General features: G+C 38.2%; 1 protein-coding gene across 2 annotated transcripts in view; it reads right to left on the minus strand.

The window, feature by feature from the left end:
* Positions 1–16,539: 16,539 nt before the first annotated feature.
* Positions 16,540–19,453, minus strand: part of GXYLT1 (glucoside xylosyltransferase 1) — a 39,608-nt gene continuing 36,694 nt past the window's right edge. For both annotated transcript variants that reach the window (XM_049783829.1, XM_049783828.1), the window contains one exon: positions 16,540–17,292. In XM_049783829.1, the coding sequence (XP_049639786.1) occupies positions 17,134–17,292 (159 nt within the window). In that variant the 3' untranslated portion in view covers positions 16,540–17,133. The remainder of the gene's footprint in view (positions 17,293–19,453) is intronic.

A 19,453-nucleotide genomic window follows, 5' to 3' on the forward strand; every position in this document is an offset into this window, starting at 1 on the left:
CATAGTTTAACTAAGACAAGAGACCTGTATAGGATGCTTCCCTTGCACACAGCTTGCCCAGATTCAGAGGTTGTGATATAGTTCAGTGGTAAAGCTTTTGTTTTGAATGGTCCTAGGTTTAATCAGATTCACCACATATTCCTGCTAAACACTGCCATCAGGAACTTCTATAAATTTGGTGTGGGCAAAATATCAAAAGAAAAAATACTTTTAATTAAAAATTTAATCAAACCATCCTTGCCTTGCATAATAGTCAACCCTGGTTCTAGTCTCACACTGCTAAAAGCAATACCCAACCACAGAAATAGCTCCAAGCTACTTGGGAGTAGCTCCAAGTTTCTTTAAATATGAACCAAAAGTGCAAAAAAAAAAAGTAAACATTTTAAAGTAACAAACAGTTTTATGGGCATGAGAAAAAAATGAATAGAAGCAAAGAAATCAAAAGTTGAGATAAATTTCATATTTGTGAGTATAAGTGATTAAAATTCAACCACAGCCAAAATATCAAATTAACTTTAACATTAATACTATGAATATGTTTTTAAATACTCTACATATAAATTGGAGTTTTGCACTACCCAGAGTACCTAGGTCAGAGTTTTTTCCCTGTACCTACATTACTTTGAGAAAACTGCAGCACATTGCCACCATACTATTTAACCACTTAGATCAATAATCTCTAACGTCTCATCTAGCTAAAAATCACATTATTATTATTATCCTATTGAACTATGATTTTTACAGAAATTTATATTATAGTATTTAAGAAACTGTCTGTTTATAGCTATTTTCATATGCTAACATATTAAAATGTTAATATGTTTCATTTATTAACATGTGCAATTTTAACAAAAATCCAGATGAAGAAAATAGACACAAATGAAATGACTACAGAAAGAACAGTTTTCCTGAAGGAAACCATGCAGGAGAAACACAGCAAAATGAAATTGGTTACTCAGAATCAATCTACACAGTGATTTATATTATATGAAACGTCTTTGGGCCACTTTCTCAAAGTGACAAGTCACATCTTCTCGATTCAGTTCACTTTAGAGCACCAACAGATCCGTACTAAATATAAATTGATTATGAGAAAAGAGCAAGTCTTTTTGTGTGTGTGTTGGGGGGGGGGGGGTGTTTGTTGAACCACTGCAAGAATTGGATCCTTTCACATGGCAAACAGTTTGTGAGGGGCATTATTAATTCACCACAGGCAGCCTCCTTAATCAAGGATAACAAATGTCTGTTCTCCAGTGCACCAATCTGTAAGAAGTGAGGTAAATTACGACATTAAAAATATAGCTTTGACTGCTCTTCTTAATTTGGATTTCGATTCTGCCAAATTAGGGTTTCAGTGTATATCACCAAAGGTAGACAAAAGAGGAAGTGCAGTGCCATCTGCTGTCCACCTGAAAAAGTAGTTGAAGCTAAGAAATCTCTGAACCAAAAAGCTTCCTTCCAATTGAACTGTGAATACATTTCTGTTTGTTTCAAGTGCACAACATCAGATATGCAGGACAAGACAATAATTCTGGTTACCATCTGTGTGACTACATTTGTTAAAGCAATTGTCTCTAAGATAAAAGTATAACATGGCCTTTATATATTGTCACATAGGTTTACTATTGTGTTTGTCTGAGATCAAAGTAAATTTTAAATTTTTAACTCTAGATTATAATATTTTAATTTATGTACTCTAAATAATCATAAAATAGTTTTAATAAAACATTAGCCCTCAATTACAATGCTTTACTTTGCATTCCTTTTAAAAATAAATTCTAGACCAAAGGAGGGCTGACTAGCAGTAGCATAATGAGGTGCCCAGGCCCCAGAGACTGCAGCAATTGGTGACTGGCCAGCAGCAGTGAAAGGAAACAGCAGGAGAACTGACCAATGGCTTAGTGAGCTTCCCCAGTCCCTCAGAAGTAGCACTGACTGGTGTCTGGCCCCATGCCCTGAAGAAAATTAGCAGGAGGGCAGACCAGTGGTGTGGTGACTCCTTCAATTCACTAAAAACTGTATCAGCTGGGGGCCGTCCAGTGGCTTGGTGAGCTATCTCTGACCCCCAAAGGTAGCAGAAACTAGCACCAGGCCTGAAGCCCTGAAGTGACCTAGCAAGATCTGTGCTTTGATAGCCACCTGCTCCAAGGCCATGGGCATATACTCTTGCCAATGAACCCTAGCACAACACATAGAAAACACCACTCTGCAAAGGACACAATGGGGAAAAAATGCAGGACATCACCATGCTTAGGGAATGACAATAGTAGCTCTGCAGACCCAACAATTACCTGATAAAGACTTTAGAGGGGAAATAAGAAGGATGTTCAAAGAACTCAAAATAAACCATGTAGCAAACTGAATGAAACACAAATAAGAATCAAGAGGATATGAAAGTAGAAATGAGAAAACTTCAAACTGAAGTGACAGGACTAAAAACTTGGTAGACAAAATAAAACCTCACCAGCAGAGTAACAGCTGCTGAGGACAGAATGAATAAACTGGATGATCAGGTGCATAAAAACTCCATAAAACTAAAGAGGTTGGAAAAGAACCTTAAAACAAATGATCAGATGATGAAAAAAAAAATTCCAAAGGGCATAAGCAGATGAAAATAGAAGTCTGGGATGAACCCAATAGAAATAACATAAGCATAATTAGGATTCCAAAGACCCATAAAAATATTCCATGAAGATTCAACAGTCAGGAACATCATTGCATAGAAACTCCCAGAGCTAAGAGTACATGCTACCAAATCCTGCATGCATGTAGAGTACCAGTAGAGTACCAGCTAAAAGAGATCCAAAGAAAAGAACCTCAAGACACATCCTAATCATAATGATGAATAACAAAGATAGGGGTAGAATACTGAAGGTAGCAAGATCAAAGGGGGAATTTTTTGATCTTACAAAGATCATATTACAAAGAACATCCTTAAGATTTACAGCATATTTTGGGCCAGAGCAGTGGCGCAAGTGGCAAGGTGCCTGCCTTGCCCATGCTAGCCTAGGATGGACTGCGGTTTGATCCCCCAATGTCCCATAAAACATTGTATGGCTAAAGTTCAACTATGAATAACTTTGTGAATCACAATGCTTTAAATAAAAAAATTTTAAAGGAATTATAAAGATAACCTAATTCGGGGCCGGCGAGGTGGCATTAGAGGTCAAGTGTCTGCCTTGCAAGTGCTAGCCAAGGAAGGACCACGGTTCGATCCCCTGGTGACCCATATGGTCCCCCCAAGCCAGGGACAATTTCTGAGTGCTTAGCCAGGAGTAACCCCTGAGCATCAAATGGGTGTGGCCAAAATAAAAAACCAAAAAAAATGAATAAAACTAAGTTCTTACATTCCTTTGTAATTAATACATATTCATTAAACTGGGTGTGTGCAAATGTGGGTGAGGGAAAGAAATCCCTCCCCTATGCATACACAAACGACAGAGGCAGGGGCTGGGCTTAGAAGACTCAACATGCCAGGACTTCTGGGTGTCTTCGATTGGTATGTTAGGGGCTCTGGACAGGACAACTAGCCATAGGACCCCTGGGCTGACCACTTAGTCCAGGGGACTGAGATCCCCCCAGGCCAGACTGGTCTTCAGGGCCACGCCTGGTAAATTGGGCCCTGGGGGGAGGGTGGGGGAGAGAAATTCCTCCCCTATGCATACACAAACTACAGAGGCAGGGGCTGCACCCAGAAGACTCCACATGCCAGTTCTTCTGTTTCTCTTCAGCTGGTATGTTGGGGCTCTGGGCAGGACAGCTAGCCATAGGCCCCCTTGGCTGACCACTTAGTCCAGGGGACTGAGATCCCCCCATGCCAGACGGGTCTTCAGGGCCACGCCTGGTAAATCAGCCCTGGGGGGAGGGTGGGGGAGAGAAATTCCTCCCCTATGCATACTGGACCCTATTCAGTTCTTTTCTTACTTGTATTCATTTTCATATATACTTTTTAACAACACCCAAAAATATTCTTAATTCTCGACTGTTTCTAGGGAAAAAAAAGGAATTCCCTAGATTTGGAGGATAATATTCAAATAGGTCTCTAAAATCAGTGTATATGTAGATGTGACTTTCTATACAGTGGTCCTCTCTGACTGCCAAGCCTAATCCATAAACAATTCATCTATACAATGTATATAGCCCCTCTGATATATTGCCCCTCCCCCATACCAGAGCCCCTTCTACTCCCTCTTCTCCCAATCGGGATTCGTTATCTTCTCCTTAATTAACCCTCTTTACTCTCAGTTCTTTAATTTGTTAGGCACCAAGACCGACCTCCTGCCCCAACAGATTCTGCCCTCTCGCACACCCCTACAAAGCTCATTATTACTCCTTAACTCTCTCACCCCCAACCATCAGTACCCCACATTTACCTTTTTTAACTTCAGTACTACAGTCCTAATCACAGACCAAAGTCATGCATTGGATTTAACAACCCTTATTTCAAAAGACTTAAAATGGACACATATGTCTTGAATATTTTATTTCTATTTTCTTTAACAGCTGTAACTCTTTCTAAATATTGTTTTACTGAGACAATTCTACCCACTTTTTATCTTGTCTTCTCTTTGTGAGCTGTTCAATAAGGAATTTTGGTGGAAGTCCCTCAGTTTAATGCTTATGATTGAACCATGTCGTGGGGATTGTTGGACTTATTCTTATGGCCCCCATATGCGCCCAAAAAGCCACGTGGCACCGTTCCTTGTTTGCATAGGCACATTAAAATGGGAAAATACTAGGGCCCGGGGAGATAGCACAGCGGCGTTTGCCTTGCAAGCAGCCGATCCAGGACCAAAGGTGGTTGGTTCGAATCCCGGTGTCCCATATGGTCCCCCCGTGCCTGCCAGGAGCTATTTCTGAGCAGACAGCCAGGAGTACCCCTGAGCAACGCCGGGTGTGGCCCAAAAACCAAAAAAAAAAAAAAAAATGGGAAAATACTATACATCCAAATAAGTTCTTATCTAATAGAGACTGGAACACACAAATCTTGTAGTGCAATGGGACCTTACACCCTGAACATTGATATAACGACCTGGTACAGGCCTCAGAAGAATGGGCATCCTCCATTCACCTCTGAACCAGGGAAGCTATCTTGGAAACATCCAAGGTTTTTTATAACAACACCTGGAAGCAATCCTCTACCAGGGAAGACCCTACCACTGCTCTGACATCAACCTGCTCAAAGACTTCCCTTAACACTAAGAAGACTCAGGTCTGGAGAGATAGCACAGCGGTGCTTACCTTGGAAGCAGCCGATCCAGAACCTAAGGTGGTTGGTTCAAATCCCGGTGTCCCATATGGTCCCCCGTGCCTGCCAGGAGCTATTTCTGAGCGGACAGCCAGGAGTAACCCCTGAACACTGCTGGGTGTGACCCAAAAACCAAAAAAAAAAACCACTAAGAAGACTTGACAACAAAAACGACCTGCTTACAGGACAGGGTTCTCTGCATTGCCCTTTAATTGTAAGGTGAAACGAGAGTACACTCTGCACCATCCTGACTGCAATGTAGGATATGCAGATTCCAGGATCTTTAATACAGAAACATGATCCCAACAACAGAGACTGTGTGAAAAATAAAAGTGTATTGGCACTACAGACAATGACCTGGATTGGACAAACTAGTTTGCCTGGAGCCTAGAGTTGGTCTTAGGCCAGGAAACTTCAGGGGTAGGGTCTCCTTGTATTTAGGCCAAGGCTTTTCCTTTCCATGTCCCTCATATTTTGGTGGGCCTATGCAAACAATAATTGCCACTCTAACACCATTTTTACTGTGCTCCTTTGACTCTAATCCTTAAGAAAAACAACCCACTTAAACTTTTGAGGTTAATTTAAACTAATATGCATGTGCATGGAAATGTAAAAAAGTACTTTGCCTTCAATGTTCAAGGAGTTACATAAGTTTTATGTCTTTAGGTTTCTTTGTGAGCTGCTAAGAAATATTATGTACTACAATCTGGGGACTTGAAGGACAAAGTAATTGTACATGAGTTCTGTTTTATTTTTCTTAATGTTCTTTGGCTGAAAGTTCAAAGTTAAGATATCAGCCATGGGACTACTGAGAATTCTGTTTATGGGTGATTGTCCTTCCACTGTAACTTTACCTTGTCCTCTTTCTTTGCAACTTTGTTCTCATAATTAAAAATGAAAAATTAATAAAAAAAAAGATTGAAAATCACAGCTCCCCCCCCCAAAAAAAAACTATTTGGAAGTGTTTAGTTTCTTCAATTTCCTGGAAGAGCCTGAAAAGTATTGGCAGTACATCCTTGTGAATGGTTTGAAAGAATTCACTAGTGAATCCATCTGGGCCTGGACTTTTGTTTTCAAGAAAATTTGGTTACTATTCAATTTCCTCCATAGTGATAGCTTTGTTCAGATATTTCAAACCATCTTTGTTCAACCTGAAGAGGTAATAGGAAACCAAGAATTTATCCATTTTGTCCAGGATCTCGTTTTGAAAGCTTCTCAAAGTAAAATCTAATTACCTTCTGAATTTCTGTAGTATATATAGTAACCTCCCCCTTTTCATTTCTAAGTTGGTTTTTTTAAGTTTCCTTTATTTTTAGTTTGGTGTTTGTTGGTCTGCTTTGCCTTAAAGTAGACCTTTCAGTTTTCGTATGGCTCATTCTGAGTCTGTAAAGCTTCTGAGCTGTTGTTGATCTGTGATGTTATATATGCTTCCTTCAAACCTAAAGGTAAGCCTGCTGTGTGAAGTACTCTTAGCGAAGCGTTCATTTCATTGAGTTTTGTCACTATAGCCTGCCATGCCATGCATAATTATCTCCATTTAAGGGGAACACAGGAGGCCCACCAGGTGTATCCCAGGATTTCCCAGGTGTGAACTGAGAAAAACCCCGCAGGGTTCCTCAAAAGGCCTGCTGTGGATGTCTCTGCCCCTGCATGGACTGTTGAGGAATTCCCGAAGAGATATTTCTGAGATTAGTGTTATGGTACTGACATTATATTCCCTTCATACTATTCAGCCTTAAAATCTATTCTCTCTTCTGCTGATATTTTGAGCAGATTAGCCTTGATTAAAGTCCCTTTTCTGGATAATATTTAGCACCAGAATCAAAAACAGTATTTTTTTTTCTTTTTCATATATGTCCTTGCAGCCTCCGTTTCTGGTAATCAAGGGCGTAGCCAGAATGTAGATCCTGGGCTATTAACTCTTCACAGAAAACGAGAACTACCTTAGTGGATTTAGCTTTCTTTCACTCGACTTCTAAAATAATAGAACCCATCCCAGTGAAGATTGTGTTCCTAGATTTTTTCTACTTTACTTAATAATCCCTTATTTTGCATCTGAAGTTACTTTGCTAAGAGTTGCCTTGAGTTGACCTTTTCCTTTGTAACTCACAATTCTTACGGCTCACACCCATAGCTTAATGTATTGTTTACTGTTAAATTCTAGTTTGTAATTGTAAACATTCTTCTCAATACCTGAGTGACTTTTACCCCTTATAAAACTCTGCTTAAAGAATGTCAGATGCCTGCCAGAAAACGTGTTGATCCCACATTTTCGTGTGGTCTGGTTTTCTTCAATATTATTCTGCCCAGCCACTCATGATCACCCACTTTCCTCTCGTGAAGAATATTCCCCCCCACTAGAGCTGCCTTTGGTATATCTTCAAGATTCTCCTCTGCAATTTCCTTTTTGATGTTACTGCTTTTCAGTATTTTACCTATGGTTTTCATCTTTCTGATTAGAATGCCTTGGGGTATGTTTCTCCTTTTAGTTGGTAAGCTTAGGCATCTAGGATGTGGATGCATGGATTCTCCAGCTCTAGGAGCTTCTCAGCAATGATGTCTTTGAATATTGCTTCTTCATAAGAAAGATTATTCTTGGATCTCTGGGATCTCAAAGTTTGATACTGCTCTCAAATCTATCCCCAAGTTCCCTTTTGCTTAGTTTAAGGATCTCTCCTACCAACTGTCTTCTGTCTGGAGGTGTTATGCACTTCATCTTTTTTTTTTTTTTTTGATTTTTGGGCCACACCCGGTAATGCTCAGGGGTTACTCCTGGCTATGTGCTCAGAAGTTGCTCCTGGCTTGGGGGACCATATGGGACACCAGGGGATCGAACCGCGGTCCATCCAAGGCTAGCGCAGGCAAGGCAGGCACCTTACCTTTAGCGCCACCGCCCGGCCCCGCACTTCATCTTTTAACTCACTGATAGTGACCTCATAAACTGTTATTCTGCCAGCGAGTCCTTCCCAGGGATTTTTTCATTTTGCCTAGTTGTTCAGTTCTATCATTCTACTTGTAATTTTCTCGTTTCTGCTCTCATATCTCCTTTTCTATTAGCAGTCAAATCCATTGTTTAAGCTTATTTTCTTTTCTGAAGAAAAGAGAGACATTATATAGGGAGTTAGTACTGACTGGGCTTTCATGGTAGTCTTTGCCCATAACACAGGGTGGGGTCCTGGCTGCTTTAACCATGGTTCCTTTTGTAGTCTGGAGTTAAATTATTTGCTGTCGGGGCCCGGAGAGATAGCACAGCAGTGTTTGCCATGCAAGCAGCCGATCCAGGACCAAAGGTTGTTGTTTCGAATCCCGGTGTCCCATATGGTCCTCCGTGCCTGCCAGGAGCTATTTCTGAGCAGATAGCCAGGAGTAACCCCTGAGCACCGCCGGGTGTGGCCAAAAAGAATAATAATAATAATAAATAAAATAAAATAATTAAAAAAATTATTTGCTGTCACTGTCAGAATCTTCCCCACTGCCAGGAAAGTCTCTAGAGAAGTTTCACAAAGGAGGGAGATTATGGTGTGGCCCGTACCCACTAGGGAAGCCAAAAGAAGCCTAGTTTACCTTATAGGTGGGCATGCCATGAGTTCCGTTTATGGGTATATAGGGTCCCTATGCAACAGGTCAGCCCCAAACCTTCAGATACTCAGGAAGTTACATTATTGGGCAAGGCCTCAAACCTATGGGGGGGGGGGGAAATGGGGCTTGGAGAGCACATGCCATGATTCCAATTTATTCAGGCTGAGTAGGTCCCTCATGGTTCAGAACAAAATGTTCTTGATTCTGAACCCTCAGGTTCACGCTCAAGAAGCCACACCCCAGGGCATGGGCTCTGCCCAAGTTGATCCTAATCTCCAAATATATTTCTAATTATTAAAATTCAGACACATCATTTTAAGAACTAAACATTTATTTAGCAACAATAACACTGTCTAGAGAAAAAGATACATTTAATGTCTCAAAACAGAATAAAACAAATTTCCACTATTCTCAGTTAATATCTGAATCTATAAAATATATCAACAATTTTTAATAAATGTCAAAATACAAAAAATACTCAAAGATAACCATATCATAAAACTTTAGTATTTTAAAGTTAAAAAGCTGTTTAAGGGTAGCATTCCTGATATGTTACATACCAAGGTACTTTCCTACAACTTTTAAACCATTTCTATGCAAAATACTATGCAAAATTTTTATGAAACACAAGTAATTGCCAGTTTTTCCAGTTTCTGATTTCAAGAACAGATGCAAACCAGCATTTCCTTCAAAGATCCACCATCTGAGTCCATGGGCCTATTTTCAAATACTGATGACATGCAGGTGTTTTTCACCATATTTTGGATTACATTCCATAGTTACAAGTTCTGAATTCTTCTCGTACATTCCAGTATATTCTGACAAGACTTTATACAAAAGTTAAAGAAAGGTATTTACTATTGTAGTCTATCTTCTTTATTGGTTTGTATGTTTTTGGGCCTCAGCTGGTAGTGCTTGGAGATAACTATTGGAGTGCTAAGGATCAAACCCAGGTCTGCCACATACACTATAAAGTCTAGTAGCCCCCACAGATTCTAAATTAAAAAGTACATTGCTACATTCACAACGTTTACAAAATATTGCTATGATAAGTATGTGCGTATGCTTTAAAGTCAAACTAAATATATAATGACTCCACATCAGGTTTTTTGTTGTTTTTTTTTAGGGGCCACACCCAGTGACACTCAGGAGTTTTTCTGGCTGTGCGCTCAGAAATCACTCCTGGTTTGGGGGACCATAACGGACGCGCGGGGGGTGGGGGGGGAACAGCAGTCTGTCCTAGGTTAACATATAAAAGGCAAATGCCCTACCACTTGCACCACTGCTCCGCCTCCCCCATTTTTTTTGGTCCACATCAGTTTATAAGTATGGTATTAAAATGTTAGGTCACAGAGCTTAAAAATTAGTGTTTACAACATATGACACAAATTTTTAAAAGCAAAACAGGGTTTTTTGCTTGATGATTGAGTTTCTAAAAAATTCTAAAGCATCCAATTAGTTAGACATTTGGAATTATTTACAGAGTGAAAGAAAAGTATCTACTTTCATCTAAATTTAAGCTCAACTTTACAATGAAATGCTTTTGAATTCCCCAGTCCAATATTCTAATCATGTTCTTTTCATACTACAATTTACAATCAATTAAATTAGCACAGCTTTAACTTTAAAAACATTCTTGTCACCTCTTAAGTCTTAAGTTACATAACTTCATTTTTTAAATCTCATTTTATATCAAATGAGTTATTAAATAACAGATACCAAAAGGTCAAAGTTTTGGTTCATAGCAGTACACATACCATGTAATTTAAAGGACATAGGGACATAGGGAGGAAAGGAAACAAATATCAGAACTTAGTTTTGCTAGATATTAGGCAAAAGGAAAAAAAAGGTCATTATGGCAATGTATAGAAAGGTAAATTGTGGGCCAGGGCGATAGCACAGTGGTAGGGCACTTGCCTTGCATGCAGATGACCCAGGACAAACCCAGGTTCAATCCAGCATCCCATATGGTCCCCTGAGCCTGCCAAGAGTGATTTCTGAGCACAGAGCCAGAAGTCTGAGAGCCCCAAAACCAAAAAAAAAAAAATTAATAATAATAATAAAATAAATGCTATACTATTGATGCTATAATCATTGATCTATTTAGATTTATTGAATATTAAAATGTACTATGGAAAACTTAAAATACCTGAAATTATATTTAACAAATGGATTAATCTGACCCTATACTTGGCAGACTGCAATTCTTAAATTCCTACTCTATGGAATAAAAAGACATCTAAAATAATGGTTAGTGGTCTTTTTTCTAAAAACACTTCAGTAGTGTTTTCTATTAAGATATTTACTACTTACAATATAAACATTAAATTTAGAAGACAGTGAGCATTATCTTTGAAGCCGTTTCCTCCTTTTTTTCTCTCTTAAATCAATTCATAATAGTTCACTGACAATATGTCTACTGAGAATCAAGGAAGGTAAGTACACTTTAAAACTGTCAAAAAAAACCAGAAGAGTGGAGTTTAAAATCTGGTATACTACCAACATCATGTGGGAAAATTGCTATAACAATCTCAGAGCCCTTTAACAGGTAATGTGAAAGCCTCCCCTCACCCTAATTTGTTTTGTGAATCTATGTGGTAAATCTTGCTTAATCAAAATCTGAAGTAGTTAAAAGGATGATGCTAAAATGGAAGATAACTTTCCTCATATTTCCAGTTCTTATCTTATAAACTGTGATATGGATTTTTTTTTAAGTTTCTCAGAATGACTAGCATCATAAATTTTTCAAAGGGCAACCTTATTCCTTCTGCCATGAAACACAACACTTTTCCTTCTGTAGACTCTCAGACTCAACCAACTAGAGAAAGGCCAGCACAGGTAGAAGACAATCAAGTGGCTACTTCCATACCATTTCTCTCCGTCTCCATTTCATGATTTTCTCACTCATTCCATCTTTTTCTGCCATTTGCTTTTCTCATTCTTTCCCCTCATCTTACTCACTTCCTCTCTCTTCATTCTTTATATCATTCATTAATATCCTTCTCTGCCTTTTCTCTCTTAAAAACTCATTCCTACTGACCAGGGATATAGATCAGTGGTAAAGCATCTGCTTTACATGTAGGAAGCCTGGGTCCAATTTCTGGGTACATTCCTGCCCAAGAGAAGCACCTCTTCCTTACACAATTAAATTTATATTGGAGGTAATAATACATGTCCTAATACATGTGAGAAAACATTCAGCCAAAGAGAACTGAATATGTACAAGAAACAAGGCAAACTACAATTTCAACAATAATGCTGGTTTGGACAACAGCAAAAAGCTACACAGAGTGCTTTCAAATTCATTATCTTTTCTGAGTCATATCTTCTTGTGAAGTTGGAAAGCATGTAGATTGCCTATAATTCTAAGGCACAGAGAAGATAAAATAATATCCTTAGTCAAAAAATAAAAATTATCTTGTTCTGAGTTCTTCATTCTTTTTCAATCAGCAGATTTGCAATGTTTTGCATAATTGTCCATAAAATGGCTCTTAGAGTCTAGGTGGCAGAACAGTAGTTTTCAGCCATTTTACACTTGTTGACTGGCAGTTAAAACAAAGCTGTGTATGTAGTCCAACCTGTTTCTTTTGTTTTTGTTTTTGTTTTTGTTTTTTTGTGACCACAGTAACACTTGACTAAAGGCAAGATTAAAAGAGTAATGCAATATTGTTTCAGACAATATTCACAGATACTCCTAACAGGGAAAAAAGTATGCATTTACTTAAGATGTAATGACAATATGCTTTCTAAAGTTCTTCCAAGTGTTTGTTTGGGGAGACACATCTGGTAGTGCTTGGGGGGCCAAATTTAGGCCAGCTGTAAGAGAAGTTCCTGCCTTATCCACTGTACTATCTCTCTGGTACCCAAGATTTTTTTGTTTTGTTTTGTTTTGGGGCCACACCCAGTGGTGCTCAGGGGTTACTCCTGGCTCTATGCTCAGAAGTCGCTCCTGGCAGGCACAGGGGACCATATGGGACACCGGGATTCGAACCAATCACCTTAGGTCCTGGATCGGCTGCTTGCAAGGCAAACGCCACTGTGCTATCTCTCCGGCCCCAGTACCCAAGATTTTTAAAGATGGTCAATTCATTAAAAATAAAACAGGAGACAAAGTGATAGTACAATAGGTAAAGCTTTTACCTTTTGCAGCCGGCCCAGGTTTGTTCCCTGGAATCCTATATGGTCCAGAGCCTGCCAGGAGTAATTTCTAAGCACAAAACAGGAGTAAACCCTGAGCACCACCAGGGATAGCCCAAAACCAAAAAATAAATAAATAAAAAGAACAGCCCTGATTATAGTTTAAGCCATCCTATTTTGGTAATACGATAGCCCAGAGAAGGTTCTAACATTAGGAATTGTCCTAACGCATATATGCAAACATTAATAGTGCACATATAAACTGCACAAATACTGTTTCATAAAAAAACATTTACAATGGTAAATATTTTATCTAAGATCCACTGCACAGAAATAGTTTCATGCAATGATGTAAATGGGGTTTGCCTAGAAAACTTTTGGTTTCGGGGTATAGTAAGAAGGAAAGAAGAAAGACAGATATGAAATAACGGACAGAGATAAAGGGATTCAGGTACACAGATGATCCTCAGAAAGGACAGAACTTAATATTCATACCTTAAAGTCAACAACCCTGGAATCATAAGACCCAAATTTTAGCAACCAAAATTAAAAAGGTGTCCGCTAAGATAGTCTGCAAGGAGAGGGATGGACTCTGAAACATTGGTGGAGATGTTGACACTAATGGTAAGACTGGTGTTGAGATGTTGTGTTTCTAAAACTCAACTTTCACTTCGTAAAAACAGTGCTTTAAAAAAAATTTAATTTACAAAGGAAATAAAATGCAATGTTCTTTATTTAAATGTAATATTCTATAAATTATCCTAAAATGTAACTGCATTTATTGAGAAATTTTAAGAAAGTTTAACTTATCAAGATTTATTATATTCAAAAAAATTTTAGCATCATTACAACTCTTTTTTGGAGGGGCCACACCACACCCAGTGACGCTCAGGGGTTATTCCTGGCTGTGTGCTCAGAAATCGCTCCTGACTTGGGGGACCATATGGGACACTGAGGGATTGAACTGCGGTCCATCCTAGGTGAGCCTGTGCATGGCAAACATCTTACCACCTATGATACCGCACTGGTCCCTTATTACTACTCTTTTACAGTATCCTAAAGTTTAAGTAAAAAGCAGTCCCTATATGGGATGCATGCTAGGAACAGGGGTGGAGGGAGGACAACACTGGTGGTGGGAATGCCCCTGATTCAATGTCATTATGTACCTAAAATATTACTGTGAAAGATTTGTAATTCACATTAGAAGTCACAATAAAAATTATTAAAAAAAATAAAAGCAGTCCCTAAAAGAATTTTTGTCCTACCCTATATAAGGCCAAAAATCAAATTAGGTTAGGTAGGAATAATCTAAAATGAGTCCTTCCAACTAATCTTTCACAATGCGAAGTTTGAGACCATGTTAAAAAAAAATACACATGTACCAAAATACATGTTGCTAGTGTACCAACTAAACTATGACTTCATACTACTAATTAGCTACATTAAAAAAGATGAGCTTGAAATTCTAAAGAAATTAAATGTAAGGAATTTACAATAAAAATTTCACAGCTTATAAATAGCCCCATTATTAGAGTATTTCAAAATCCTTTTTATAACCTTCCAAAATTGTGGTATGCTAACTCGAGACTCACGTGGCAAAAAATATCCAGTAATGTTTAAACTAGTTGACCCCTGAGACACTTATAACAATTCATATGAATTATTCTGTACCCTAATTCTGATATTGAAGATAATCATAGTGATTTCCTTAATAACTTGGTATTAGGTGATATAATGAAAAGAATGTTCAAAAGCAATGAAATCATAATGTCTGTGGTTCACCTCAAGATATTTCAGATAGGGGGCCAGGCGGTGGCCTAAAGGTAAGGTGCCTGCCTTGCCTGCGCTAGCCTTAGACGGACCACGTTTCGATCCCCCGGTGTCCCATATGGTCCCCCAAGCCAGGAGCAACTTCTGAGCGCATAGCCAGGAGTAACCCCTGAGCGTTACTGGGTGTGGCCCATAAACCAAAAAAAAAAAAAAAAAAAAAAAAGATATTTCAGATAGGAAAGAGGTAAATGATTAAGGTACAATGTTAATAAATAATCTAGATTACAAAAACCACTGTACTGTTTTATCAACTTTTGTATAATTTCTAGATCTCTTCGTTAATTTTACAAATCCTTTCCCAAACATTGTATACTAGTCTCCAATGGGTAGAACCCAGGAATCTATTCTCATGAAACTCCCTTATAAAACAGATCTCAGGTGAGAAATGATCTTATAAAATAAACCCTCCTAACTTCAAAACTATAGAACTCTAAGCTCCCTCTATGCAAGCTCAATTCCAACAATTCTTTACAAATGTGTCAAGGCATTCGGCCAAGGAAGTACATAATAATCTTCAAGGTCACCTAAGAGTGCTTGGCTCTGGAGAGTAACATCTATTGAGCCTTTTTTACACCTTCCTCTTTGTCCTGATTGAACTGCAAAAGATGGGAGACATCTACAAAAATCATCTTTCTATATATTTCATGTCTTTGCAAGCAATGTATCTTCTTAACACAAATTTTTATATGAAATATTTTTCTTCACGATTATTCCTTTTTTATTTAGTATTAACGTATCAAAAACAGAAGAGGGCCAGAGTGATAACACAGTGGTAGGGCATTTGTCATGCAGGCAGCTGACTCAGGACAGACCTGGGTTCAATCCCCAGCATTCCATGTGGTCCCCTGAGCCAGGAGCAATTTCTGAGCATAGCCATGAGTATAAACCCTGAGTCAATGAGTGTGGCCCAAAAATCAAACAAAAAAAGAAGATACATTAACTACCCAATAAAATGAGATGCTGTAAATCTTCTGTGTCCTGGAACAGAACATATTCAAAGTATTAATTCTATTAGTTATTAAGAACATTAAAAGAACCAATATCAGGGCCAGAGTGATGGCACAGCAGTAGGACATTTGCCTTGCACGCAGCTGACCTGGGACAGTCCTGGGTTCAATCCCAGGTATCCCATATGGTCCCACAAGCCTGCCAGGAGCGATTTCTGAGCCCAGAGCCAGGAGTAACGGGGCACCAACAGAGATGGACCAACCCCGTCCCCCAAAAAACCAATATCTTTCTTATACTCAATATTGATTAAATGTGTGAAGTGATGCTCCAAATAGAAAAATATGCATTCATTATTAACTTTCTATGGTCAGATGTAACTATCTTAACCTAAATCATTCATGATTGCTGTCTAACTTACATATAAGGCAAGTATCCTTATAAAGTATTTAGTCTTCAAAAATATCAAACTTTATTTTGAGGTAGAAAACTTAAAATTTAAATGTGTGTTTTTCCTGCTCCCCTGTAACTAAAATTGCTATTACAGGAACAATATATAACTTATGTGTTTTGACCCATCAAATTTTCATCATATAGATTAAGCTTTCACTTTATTATCAGCATATTTTTTGCTTCCAGAACGCCCAGTAAAGCTAAAATTTTTCACTTAACGTGAAAAAAAGATGGCAAAATATCTAACAATATGGAATGGCATATAACATACACAAAAAAAAAACATAAATTTCAAAAACACCCACAAAGAAACTAGAACCCCTAACTTTTCAGTTTTCCTCTTTCTTATATATTTTGCAATGTTAAACATGCAGCTTACTTACCTAAAAAAATAACTTTAACACGATTGTCACAAAAAACCGACATGAACAGAGATGAAATATATAAAGGCACATATAGATTGTCTATGGTTATACCAAATACATCACATTTCGTTTAGAAACAGAAACTTTTCTGCTCCTGTAAACTTTTCTCACGCATTTAAAGTGAGGTTAGTGCTGACATTATTGCTGTATTCATAGAATGAGGATTTCAGCTGTATGTGAGGTACACTTTTGACATCTACTGTTTCCACTATTCTAATGTGCTTACACATTTGAGACTGAAAGTCAACCAATGTCTGTAAGCTACAACCATTCAATAACATTTTCAATGCTAAAAAGATATCAAGTAACATAAAATAACAGGGATAATAAAATGTCCTTTGGGGGAGGAGGTCAAAAACTAAGATTCATCATTGAATGAATATGGCTCATTTAACATTTTTAGGGAAAAAAATTGAAAATGAAAAATTTCTTCCTAAACATGTCTGTCAAGAATGTTTCTTCACACACATCCTGAAAATTTGCTTTAATTTCACTTGATTTAGCAGGCACCACGAATCACCTTTCCTTCGGTGGTCTGTAATGTTCTTTTATGCTTTTTGTAAACTGCTTGAGAAATATTTTGTAAATTTTTCCACAGTATGTATGCACTGTCTTTTGTAGTTCCAATTCTAAAGGTTGTAATAAAGAACTGACGTTGTCATCTTCCAAAGAGCACTAGAGAAAGAAAGCAAAACACAGTGATACATACAGATAAACTTACTAATTCCAAACAACTTTTTCAGTCATTTTATATCAACAATCTCCAATAAAGTTTCACAGTAGGTATAAGTAACTATATATTCAACAAATATTTGTTTCGTGAGTGTTTTGAGGCCACACCTTGCAGTGTTCAAGTTTTAATGATGGCTTTGTACACAGGAATTACTATTGTTTAACCAGTCAAGACAAGTGCCATCTCACCTATCCTATCACTACAGTCCCACAAATAACATTTTAAAAACTATTTTACTCATATTCGTTTTGGAGTCACACCTGAACCTGCTCTTGAGTTTACTTCTAGCTTTCTGTCTGAGGATCACTCCTCTTGAGGCATGGGGATACCATATGTAGTGCAGAGATAGAATCATGAAAGTAGAAATGAAAAAACTTCAAACTGAAATAACAGGGTTGAAAAACTTGATGAAATGAAAAACTCACTAGAAGGTCACCAGCAGAGTAAAAGCAGCTGAGGACAGAATCAGTGAGCTGGAAGATGAGTTGCCTAACAACTCCATACAATAGAAGGGATTGTAAGAGAGCCTTAAAACAAACTAGCAGTCTCAAACACCATTGACCCCAGAATATATAGCAAGAAGAGAAAAAAAATGAGTGGAACAGAGAAACACAGCAGCTTATATATTCTCCTCTACACTTCAAAGAGACCTGCAGCAATGGATATAGTTGTTTAAATTGAGCAAGTGTCCAATCAACTGCTTTTTATAGGTGTCTGTAATAATGTTTTTATGCTTTTATCCACAGAAACAGATGCAGAATGCATCTGGAAGGTAAGAGTCCCACTACAGTGTTCACTAAAACAAAAGAATGTTTTAGTGTCTTAATATTAACGTCTATAATAACTCTTTCATCTTTTTTTATCAGTGTTCTTGGAGATATAAGTTGGTTGCCCTAGTTTCACAGCTATATAATATTAGACTTAAAATACTGTGCTCATTATTAGGATTCTTGATGAATATTCTCATCTATTCATTTTCCACTTGATTATGCCTAATAAAATCTAAAGTTTATGTTCACAGATAGCATTGAAACAGGCAACTGCATGCCACTGACTCTTGCTACAGTGCTCATTTCTGTTATTGAAATTTATTTTCAATTCAAGTCAGTTTACTATTATATCATAATGCCCATCTCAGTTTGCTTTCAAAAAAAAACCCTGGATACACAAGACCTGTTAGACTCCTCTTACAGTGCTCATTACCATACGCTAGGTATTCTAGACTTGAAAATTATGATTGTTTTAAGAATGCTCCATGCACAATGTAATCCAGGAAGCCTTTTTTTAGTAAAGTTTGCATTTACCAATGATTTGCATAGGAAATGAAAAACTTTCCATCTGACTTGCTGGCTTTATATTTTTGAGCATTCTGACCCGTTCCACCTGGGTCAGTTTTTCAACTGTAACCTATGGATCAATCTTCACTGTCTATGTGTTTCCTACACCTATGTCTGTCTAATGTACATAATGTCTACGTTGTATATAGTCTTTCACTGTTATATAGAAACTTCCTTTTTCCCTTCCCCTGCTTGCCATTTCACAAATCCTTTTCTATCCTTTAACTCTCTCATCCTGATCAGTTATTTATCCCTATGTAAACCCTTTATATACCCTCAGTACTTAACTCCTCAGGCACTAGAAAGTTCCCCTCACTCCAACTAGCTCCAAAAGCAACCCGCCTTGCCTCGACCAGGGAAGAAGCTGCCACTGCCACTGCTACTGATTTGCTCTCGGCAGCCCATTTTCTCCCAACTCCCTGCTGTGGACTCTAGCTCACTACTGAATTTGGCTTCTGAGAAACCCTCAGCTCAAGAACATTTTCTGGGACCGGAGAGATAGCATGGAGGCAAGGTGTTTGCCTTGCATGCAGAAGATTGGTGGTTCAAATCCTGGCATCCCATAAGGTCCCCGAGCCTGCTGGGAGTGATTTCTGAGCATAGAGCCAGGAGTAACCCCTAAGTGCTGGCGGGTGTAACTCAAAAACCCAAAAACAAACAAACAAACAAGAACATTTTCTGATCCATTACTGCTGTGAACTGAATCTACAAGATTGCTCACTACTGAATTTGGCTTTTGAGAAACCCTCAGCTCAAGAACATTTTC

The sequence above is a fragment of the Suncus etruscus genome, chromosome 11, assembly GCF_024139225.1.
Source record: "Suncus etruscus isolate mSunEtr1 chromosome 11, mSunEtr1.pri.cur, whole genome shotgun sequence".
Taxonomy (NCBI): domain Eukaryota; kingdom Metazoa; phylum Chordata; class Mammalia; order Eulipotyphla; family Soricidae; genus Suncus; species Suncus etruscus.